The sequence below is a fragment of the Lacerta agilis genome, chromosome 14 (assembly GCF_009819535.1).
Source record: "Lacerta agilis isolate rLacAgi1 chromosome 14, rLacAgi1.pri, whole genome shotgun sequence".
Classification (NCBI taxonomy): domain Eukaryota; kingdom Metazoa; phylum Chordata; class Lepidosauria; order Squamata; family Lacertidae; genus Lacerta; species Lacerta agilis.
In genome coordinates this window covers 10,608,292-10,618,654 of record NC_046325.1, presented here as the reverse complement: position 1 = coordinate 10,618,654, position 10,363 = coordinate 10,608,292, and the positions used below count along the sequence as shown (strand labels likewise).

Here is a 10,363-nt window from a genome sequence, read left to right as displayed (position 1 = left end):
ACTTGACGAGCTTCGTAGCGAGATTCGAACGCTGGTCTATCTCTTAAATGGCCCTTTAATAGAATTAAACCCTTCCCCTAGATTTACTATCTCCCCCCCCCCGAAACCTGATACATGGTACAGTCCGCTCTGGCATTGAGCCTTGGGTCAGAAGGGACCATAACGATGCAAGGAGGGGTGATGGGGAACTGGTAGGGTCCTTATACATTTGTATGCGGCGCTTTTTCCTCTTCTGATAACTGGAGTTTCATTTGTAAAGTGATACAGCAGTGCAGAAAGGATTGTGTGTGGAGACAGGATAGGGAGCGAAGTGTAGTTGCTGAGCTTTCTCATCCTACATCCCCCCCCGCCATAAGGAATGGTATGGCCCGGGCCTAAAAACGTTTTCCTGCCTGGAGCTGAAACTACTAAGAACGTTTCTGGCTGGGCAAGGAGAGTTTAGGCCTTCCTCTTAACTGTTTTTTTTTGGCAATGTTTTCTGAGTGCTGTAAGGCCTTTGGCAGAGGCTGGGGCTAGGGAGCTTAATAGGGGGCTGTCCCTGCTGTCGGTTCCTCCGGTGGTTGCACACGGGAAAATGGCAGACTGAGGTTAAGGAGGTTTTTTGGTTGGTGCACAGTCTGTGACGCTGCCCTGCGATGAGTCTTTCTATTGGTTGTTGTTCAAGTCTTCCATTCTGTTGCTGGTGACACAAAATGTGTGCACCATTTTTTTGGCCTTTATTCTATATTTTAGGCATGATAGGTGTGGTTTGTTTTAATTTTTATTATGGCAGATCCTTCCTTGATGGTCATGGTACGCTGTGTCCTAATTTGATGAGATTTGGTGCGGCGGTTACGGAGCAAGGTGGTGTCCGACGCGCACGCAATGGGAACATTTATATATATATATATATATATATATATATATATATATATATATATATATATATATATATATATATATATATATATATATATATATATATATATATACTTGAGAAACAGGATGAAAACTAGGATGGATGTTGTTGGTATCAGCTGTGTCCCCCTACCATGACAATTGAATTGTATTGGCTCATGTGGCACATAATCATCAAAATTGCCATGGTTAATTCTACTTCTTCTTAAGTCCCTATAGATTTCCTGTGAGCACAGAAAAACAATGATATCTGAATAATGTTGTTAATATTCCTTGCTCCATTTGGAGCTGGGTCTAGAGACAGATTTATAGCCTTCCACCCAACTGATTTTTTTCATTGTCAGGGCTTCCAAATCAATCTATGGTAATCATGTTAGAAGAGTCAAATTGGTGGCTGGAAGATAGATTTCCATTCAACATGGTACTATTTGTGCTCTCAGTATTTGTGTTCCTGCCTGATCTGGGATGTGACACTCCTATTGCCACATGCACTGTTGGTATTCCTCTTTCTATTATGCACAAGTATTATCGTTCAGGAGATCTCATCATTGCTGGAATTATTTCTCAGATCTACATGACATTTGATCAAATGGATTTCACAGGACATCCATCTGAGAAACTGATTGATGAGATCATGTACGAAGTAGCTGTTTTTAATCATATCATAATATCCACAGGCATGCTGATGTGATGTCTTTCGTTTTATATGGGTGGGGAATGACTGGCAAAATGGCAGTCGATATACTTTTAGACTACTCTTGGATGTGGCTGCATCTCAATTTTTTTTGTTAGCTCTTTCCAGGTAATTTTATTGAAGGGCTCAGGATTTCCATGCCACATGTTATAATTGATGGAATTTGGCAGGAATGATACATTAGTGAGGTGTAGATAGACAAAACTTTGATCAGGTTATGTTGCTGTTTGAGGTGCTTAATTTAATAGTGGAATTATTAGTAGTAGTGGTAGGAATAGCCTCAGTGCAGCAGCAGCAACAGCTGATATAATAGTCATTTTGGGTAGTTTGATAGCAAATGCAGAAATTATTACCATCCACCTTCCCTCACCGCAAGGCTCTTCCCAGTATATGGAGGGCACAGGAACTCTGGCGGCTCATCTTTCCCTCACCAATGACAGTTTTCCTGCTTTTTTTCCTGGAGTGATGTCCTTTGTTACATAGGGATGCGGGTGGCGCCGTGGTCTCAAACACTGAGCCTCTTGGGTTTGCCAATCAGAAGGTGGATGATTCGAATCCCCACAATGGGGTGAGCTCCCGTTGTTCTGTCCCAGCTCCTTCCAACCTAGCAGTTCGAAACTTGTCAGTACAAGTAGATAAATAGGTATCGATGTGGCAGGACAGTAAATGGCATTTCCGTGAACTCTGGTTTCTGTCACAGTGTTCTGTTGCACTAGGAGAGATTTAGTAATGCTGGCCACATGACTCGGAAAGCTGTCTGTGGACAAACACTGGCTCCGTCAGCCTGAAAGTGAGATGAGTGCCGCAACAATATAATCACTTTTGACTGGACTTAACTTCAAGGGGTCCGTTTTTACCTTTGTTACACAAGATATTATAAATCCACCTCAAACTTTTATACAAATCTGGATGCCATAGGGCCTTGTGCCAAATTTAAATAGTGAAAGTGAAAAAAATGCAGGAGCCAGGAAATTAAAACTGTTGGTTGCTGAAAATTTATGGTTGAAACGTTATATGGCATTCAGGTTGTGAGCAAGCTCATCCAAATAGTTATATGTATTGTTCGCCTAGAAAGCCATCTGAATCAGTTGTTCACAATCAACACAGAGACATTAAAATGTCAGAAAGGTAATAAATGTCTTGCACATCCTGTCACACCGCAAGAACATTCAACACTTATAATATATGAAGAAAGGAGGGAAGACCAGATCCAGGACCTTGATGTGGTTTTAGGAGTAGCAGGGAGTCTACCTGGATGTTACAGAAGTGACTTAGTACCCCATCTCTATGTGTATAATTTTATGCTTTCATTATTGCACTAGATATTATCATTCATTAATTCTAAACCTGCTAACTTCATTCGCCAAGTTCCTTCTCCTCCCTCGATAAAGTCAATGTATTACTGAGTATGATTTAGTTGTTTATCTAGTACCTTTACCAGAGATGATTGGAGTTTCTGTGGATTTCCTTTACCATATGTCCAGCATGAACCGGTGACCATTTCAGATGACAGACTGTGCTTGCAGTCACCTCCACAATACCTGTTAGAGTAAACGGGAATTTTCAGGCTTGTTTGCGTCTGACCCAATCTATTAAAAGGGGCCTATTGGGTGCACTGCATTCCTTATATTGAATCAATTCTGTGATATACTGCATATGTAAACTATATATGTAGATATGCAACTATATAAATATATAGGTACATATGCATAGAAGTTTCTAAATCCAAACAAGTTGAAATCTCGAATACAGGAATGAGGACCAATGCTTCTTCACAATTCTCTGTGCTGCAAACATATTATCTCTGTCTGTTTGCGTGGAGGGCCACAAGCAATATTATTAGCAAGCATATATTGAAATTACAGATTTTATATTCAGAAGCAGATGCACTTTGACACAGCATGCCAATCTCATTGCAGACCCTTTCTCCAAAACTATCAGCATATCTTGGCATTGGTATATGCTATAAAGGAGATCAATGAAAATCCACAAGTGTTGCCTAATATTACCCTGGGGACACACATGTATAATAGTTATTTCCAAGCAAGCTGGACCTACCTTGCTTCAATGGACCTTCTCTCCACACAGGGAAGATTTATCCCTAACTTCAAGTGTGATGCCCAAGACAATGCAATAGCTGTTATCACAGGACCAAATTCTCACATCTGTCATTTCATGGCACACATTCTTAGCATCTACAAGATGCCACAGGTAGGATGTGCTTATCAAACATGGTTTTACAAATAATTTATCCCCAATGCTCTTGTCTATGAAGATGCTATTTGGAGATAGAAAAACCAGGACTGAAGGCAATAAAGACACACCCTTACAAGCGGTTCATAGGTCAAATCAAATGTAATCAAGGTAAATAATTTTTCTCATTATTTCATTTGAAGGGGGGTGGATATTATAATTGATGAATATTCTTTCCTCTTGACTGGGTAATTCCCAACATGCTCCAGGCACTTTTGGATAAGGTTAATTTTGTAGATATTCATTTAGGGCTCAGGTGCAGTTGTGAAACTGAAATAGTATTTCAAACAAAACAGTCCTATCTCCCAATTTTCTTTATTGTTCTTAGCTTGTATATGGCTCTGCTCCAATGACCAATGGAAACCCTGAAGCTGTTTTCTTCAACCGGATGTTCCCAAATGAGGACCATCAAACCTGGGGGATTGTTCAGCTGCTTCTGCATTTTAAGTGGACATGGATTGGGGTGCTTTTTATAAGTAGTGACAGTGGAGAGAAATTTATACAGAGTGTTCTTCCCTTGTTTTCACAAAGAGGTATATGCTTCGATTTCATAGAACAACTGCCAAAAGAATCTTTTTCCAGTAACTTAGATGAAATCCTAAATGGCTTTTCTCGAGTAAACAGAATTATTCTGAGGAGCAGTGCCAGCACTGTGATCATACATGGTGACGTTCAGCTCACAGTAATTCTTAGAGCCAGTCCAATGCTTGCTGAATATGACGGCATAAAAATGAACAGTAAAGGTAAAGTCTGGATTATGACAGCCCAGATGGAGTTCACATCAGTTCCCTTTCAAAGAATGATGGGCTTAGAGGCCTTCCATGGAGCTTTATCCTTTGCAGTTCCTTCCAAGAAGGTATTAGGATTCCTGGAATATCTTCAGATGAAAAAGCCTACCTTGGAAAAGGATGATGGTTTTATCAAGGTCTTTTGGGAAAAGGCATTTGAATGTTCTTTCCTCATGGATGACACCACAGATGAGGAAATGTGTACTGGAGAAGAGAAGTTGGAGACCCTTCCTTCCTCTGTTTTTGAAATGAGCATGACTGGCCACAGCTACACTGTCTATAATGCTGTCTATGCTGTGGCACATGCTTTGCAAGCCATGCATTCATCCAAAGTCAGACACAGAGAAATGGCATACGATGGGAGAGGGCTTCCTCTGAATCAGCAGCTGTGGCAGGTAATATTCAGAGTGTCTTAATGAAGAATCGGACAACACATCTATCTACCAAGAGGCCAGGAAAGTGCCCTAGGTCAGTGATAGAGCATCTGCTTTGCATATAGGACTTGCATATAGGGTCAGTTCTTGGCAACTTCAATTAGAATGGTAGTATCTCTGGTACAAAATTCATGCAACAAGCTGCAAGTCCATGTTTATAGTACACAGAGAAAAATGGTACAGTGACTCAGTCTAAGGCAGTATCATTGTACAAACCTTTCCTCACAAAAACTTTCATTTCTTGGAATAGCATTTCAGTGTTGTTCCCCAACACCACAATTGTTGTAAAAAAAATAGCGAAGTCAGCACTGGGAAGGTTAAGCTGGAGAATGGGCACTCTGTTGAAATGAGCATGAATGGCCAAAGCCACAATGTCAGTACAGTGTTACCTTGGTTCTCATACTTAATCCGATCCAGAAGTCTGTTACAAAACCAAAGTTTTTTTGTGTTGTTTTTTTTGTCTTAAGGCTAGAATGCTGACATCTACATGCTATTTTCACTTTTTCCTTAGATTTGATTTCTGGAGGCGAGACCACTAAGCATAATTTCCACAAGGTCATCTGCCGTCGGTATATCTGCCTATTATTGTGTATTCTTGATTGTGTTCCTTTGCTTCCATTTAGATCCACCATTATCTGAAAAGTGCCTCGTTTAACAACAGTGCTGGGGAACAAATTACTTTTGATCAAAGTGGGCAAGCTGTCACTGGGTTTGATATTGTAAACTGGGTCACATTCCCAAACCAGTCCTTTCTCAGGGTCAAAGTTGGAAAAGTAGACCCCTTGGCTCCCAAGGATAAAGGGTTCACCATTTCTGCAGATGTCATTGTTTGGCCAAACATGTTTAACCAGGTAGATCTTGTGCACATTTCAGTACTAAGTAGCATTTCCTCAACCAGGGGGGAAAGAACCAGAATCACTTTTTTTTGGGGGGGGGGGGGAATACATGAGCTTTAACAGTGGAGTCAAAGCACAGCCATCATAGTCACTATAAGCATTACACTCCATTAATTTGTCTAATCCTCTTTTAAACCACCATTGTGTCCTGTGTGAACGAGTGCCACTGTTTAACTAAGCAATGCAGGTAGAAATTCTTTCTTCTACCTGTCCCGAGTGTTTCAATGTTCAACTCCATTGAATATCCCTGAGTTACAGTGTTATGAGAGCATTGGATTTGAAATGATTTTATTTGGGAATTTGTTGTTTTATTCATAAAAGTCTTTTAGTTGTTATTATAGATCCAGTGGTTCTTGAATCGTTTTTATAGTATAGCAGATTGTTTCAGGAAGCCTCATGATTAGCAATTCATAATTAAAAAGATAACAAATAATGATAATTTATCGTGTTTTTATTTGCTCTGCTGCATATTAAGAGGTCTTATTAAGAGAAACAGGATGCAGAACTTCTTTAAAAAAGAAAATCAGCAATAAAAAATTTGGTCAAACCATTTGTAACTGTGAAGAAACTGCTGAAATATAAAACTCCCCAAATGGAAATTAAGGCCGTTAAAGAACATTTCTGCTTTTATTTATTGACAGGCACAACCTCTTTCTGTGTGTAATGACAATTGCCATCCAGGGTATAGTAAGATAAAGTTGGAAGGGAAGCCATTTTGCTGCTATGGTTGCCTCCCATGTCCTGAAGGGAAGATTTCAAATCAGAGTGGTAAGAAATGCAATGTAAAGCATTTGTTCAAATATAATGGACAGTATCCAACTACTTAGTTGTGCTCGGACAATAACTTTTAACCTTCCCCTCCATTGTCGGTCCATGAACAGCCCTGTAAGCTTTTCTCTCTGCCCTCCAAAGCAGATCTTAGGTGGGTGTGGAAAGAACACACAAAGAGAAGAGAAATCCTTGCACGGGCTTATCTATTTTGTTGCATACTGCTCATTCAAATTGTTCCAAAATATTGGTGTATATGTCAGGTTACATAGGTAGTTGTTACCACGCATTTTTATTTTTATTTTACCTATTTCAAAGATGATGCTTTTGGGGTGGGGGGATGCAAGGGTATGCATACCCCTAAACATTTTGTGAATCTAACAGGAGAAGAAACGATTTTTTAAAAAAGAAAATTAGTTTCTTCTCTAGCACGGTGAATCATCAGTTTCATTGCTATTCCAGATGGTGGACTTTTCTCCAGTTACTGTATTTATTTTTCCAGATTTGAACTATAAAATGGTGATTTTCTTGAGTCAAAAGGAGAGGACCCATAAACAATTTTTTAAAGAAAAAACACACAGGATATAATGATTGTTGATTTAACAAATGACGGCACTGTACCTTTTTGTAAGGGTTTTTAATAGTTGTTTTTTGTTGTTGTTAAGCTTTCAAAACATTTAAAAATGTAATATTTTAATTTTTTGTAAGCCATATGTAACATTATGGAGAAGGGTTGGCAATAAATTTAAGTGAAATAAATCATAATAATTATTACAAGAATAATATAATATAGTATATGATTTCAAAGGAGTATGGTGTATTTAATTATATCCAAACTGGTGACTGAAGGGCATTCCTGGATCAGTGCTGATTTGCGTTTTTTGCAGACATAATACTGGGTAAAGAGATCATCCATAACTCAATGTTAGGGCATCTGATCTGCATGCAAAAGGTCCTAGATTCAATCTGTCTGAAATGCTGGAGAGCCATGGACAGTCTGCAGAGAGAATTATGAGCCAGAGAGATCAATAGTCTAACCTCGTATAAGGCAGCTTCCTCTGTTCCTATGAGAAGATTCCCCCAATAGAAAGACACTAATTTAGAATAAGGAAGATGCTTCTTCCACAAAATGACTTTATACTATCAATGCTTAAAAACTGCAGTGCACTGTGTATTAGTGTTTTTATTTTAAAGAAAACCATGTTTTCCTTTCCAGATATGGATGAGTGTTTTCAATGTCCAGAAGACCAGTATCCAAATGACCAACATGATTCCTGCATTCCAAAATATATAAGTTACTTATCTTATGAAGAACCTTTGGGAACATGTTTAGCTATTTCTGCTCATTTCTTATCTGTTATCACGTTTTTGGTACTCAGAGTCTTCATTGAGTATTGGCATACTCCCATAGTCAAAGCCAACAACAGGGACCTCACCTTCGCACTCCTAATATCCCTCCTGCTCTCTTTCCTTTGTGCTCTGCTCTTCATTGGCAAGCCTAATAAGGTGACCTGCCTCCTTCGACAGATTACTTTTGGCTTCATATTCTCAGTTGCGGTTTCTTGCATATTGGCCAAAACCACCATTGTGATTTTAGCTTTCATGGCTACCAGGCCAGAGTCCAGTATCAGGAGATGGGTGGGGAATAAATTGGCCATTACCGTTGTTCTTTCCTGCTCCCTAATTCAGGCCAGTCTTTGTGGTGTGTGGCTGGCAACATCGCCCCCATTCCCAGATCTAGACATGCACACAATGACTGAAGAGATTGTGCTTGTGTGCAATGAAGGTTCAGTCACCATGTTCTACTGTGTCCTGGGCTTCATGGGCTTCCAGGCCATAATCTGCTTCATGGTGGCTTTCCTGGCTAGGAGGTTGCCTGACACGTTCAATGAAGCCAAGTTCATCACCTTCAGCATGTTGGTCTTCTGCAGTGTATGGTTGACCTTTATCCCAACCTACCTGAGCACAAAAGGGAAATACATGGTGGCTGTGGAGATCTTCTCCATTTTGACTTCTGGTGCTGGCTTACTGATCTGCATCTTTTTCCCCAAATGCTACATTATTCTGCTGAGGCCTGACTTGAACAAAAGAAAACAGCTGATAAAGAGGCCAAACTGAAGGAACTTAATTTTTCTTATTCTTTACTTTGCTCATTTCAAAACTTTGCCTCCATAAACATCTGCAAAATACTAAGTCATGTTTAGATGATGAACCCATCTTGGGCGTCTTCACTGTCTTTAGTTTGGTGACTGGTAAACAATGTTTTGTTTCCAGAAGCTTACCAAGGCATGGAATTTTAATGTTGTATGCTTATTTTTAAAATGCTGTTTTTGTTCGTATCTTGATAAATTTCATGTCAATTGGTTTTTAATGTGGTTTTTTGGTGGAGTTTTTAATGCAAATTTTACATTCTCTACAAACAGCATAGAGATTTTAGTTGATTATGTAGTATATACATTTTGTTAAATTAATGAATGGTTGATTGACTGGTAACATCTGAACTCAAGGGACCTATTCCAATTATGGTTCTGGTTCTGTTCTTCCAGAGGATGGGCTGTTTTCATTCTGCAAGAACATTTTATAAAAATATGCAGCAGCACATTGCTCTTCAGAGAATACCATACCCAAACTGTAATTGAGTGCATGCTTGACACACCCCAAGAGGATGAAATAACTGATTCACATCAAGTGACTTGCAAGAACCAACAGGATCAGAAAAGTGGGTTGGCAGGAGAAGACTTTCCCACGCTTTGTCTTGTGCTAAACAGGGAGAAGATCTGGTCAAACAGAGCGAACCCCTCATCACAACCCCCTCTACCCTGCTTATGAATTTACTGCAACTCGTGAAATTAGTTCCTTCTAGATATGAGAGTGTTAGAAATGAGATGAGACCACAAAGATAAATGAAGGAAGTACATAGTAATGGCGGAAAATCTATGGCATTATAAGAAAAAGATATGCGGTGCAAAAGTTACAGAAAACCAGTATATTACTTCTGGATAAAAGCAGCAAAATAAAGTGCACAAATGTCCTATTATTGGCCTGCTCCATTTGTGAAAATTCAGTTATCTGAACAGAGATAATTATGCCTAATCCTTGGTATACACACTGCAGTTTCAGATATCCACAAAGGAGATTTTGCCCACTTCCATTCTTGTTTGTCTTTTGCTGGTTGGTGGCAGAAACCATGAAGAGAGGGAGGGGATATCAGGGAGCTGGATATCAGGCAGATCAGGAGCAGAAAACAACAGACAAACCAGTTGTTTCTTTGTCTCTCATTTACTAATTGGCTGCTGCCATTTTAAGAAGAAACCATGGTGGGGAAGGGGAAAATCATGTATTAGAAATGTTCTCATATGGAATAATGGGTATCATTGGCTTATTATGTAAACAATCTCCTAACAAATGATGACCTGGGAACTTACTGTGTTCAAAAGTTGGGACCTGCATATAGATTAAATCACTACTCACTTTCCCTGGACTTAACCAGTCCCCCACCTTAACAGACTCTCAGAAAAATTTTACTCTCAAGCAACAACCCTTTTGTCTTTCTTTGCCTCTCAAACATTCCTGTCTATCCTTGGAGTTTTATGTGGATGCAGAGCAAACTTGTTCCATTGTAATGAGCAGCTT

The 10,363-nt window shown here is 39.4% G+C and overlaps 1 protein-coding gene across 1 annotated transcript; it reads left to right on the top strand.

Annotated features, from left to right (window-relative positions):
• Window positions 1-1,381: 1,381 nt before the first annotated feature.
• LOC117058133 (vomeronasal type-2 receptor 26-like) lies at window positions 1,382-8,848 on the top strand. Its single transcript, XM_033169076.1, has 6 exons — window positions 1,382-1,533; window positions 3,625-3,802; window positions 4,173-5,027; window positions 5,690-5,917; window positions 6,604-6,730; window positions 7,947-8,848. Exons 1-6 carry the CDS (start codon window positions 1,412-1,414, stop codon window positions 8,846-8,848), a joined length of 2,412 nt encoding a protein of 803 aa, XP_033024967.1. The 5' UTR covers window positions 1,382-1,411.
• The last annotated feature ends 1,515 nt before the right edge of the window (window positions 8,849-10,363 follow it).

Coding starts and splice junctions, on each gene's coding strand:
- LOC117058133 (XM_033169076.1), top strand. CDS start 1,412: ATGCACAAGTATTATCGTTCAGGAGATCTCATCATTGCTGGAATTATT. Junction 1,534..3,624: donor AAACTGATTGATGAGATCAT/GTACGAAGTAGC, acceptor CATGTATAATAG/TTATTTCCAAGCAAGCTGGA. Junction 6,731..7,946: donor GAAGATTTCAAATCAGAGTG/GTAAGAAATGCA, acceptor TTTCCTTTCCAG/ATATGGATGAGTGTTTTCAA.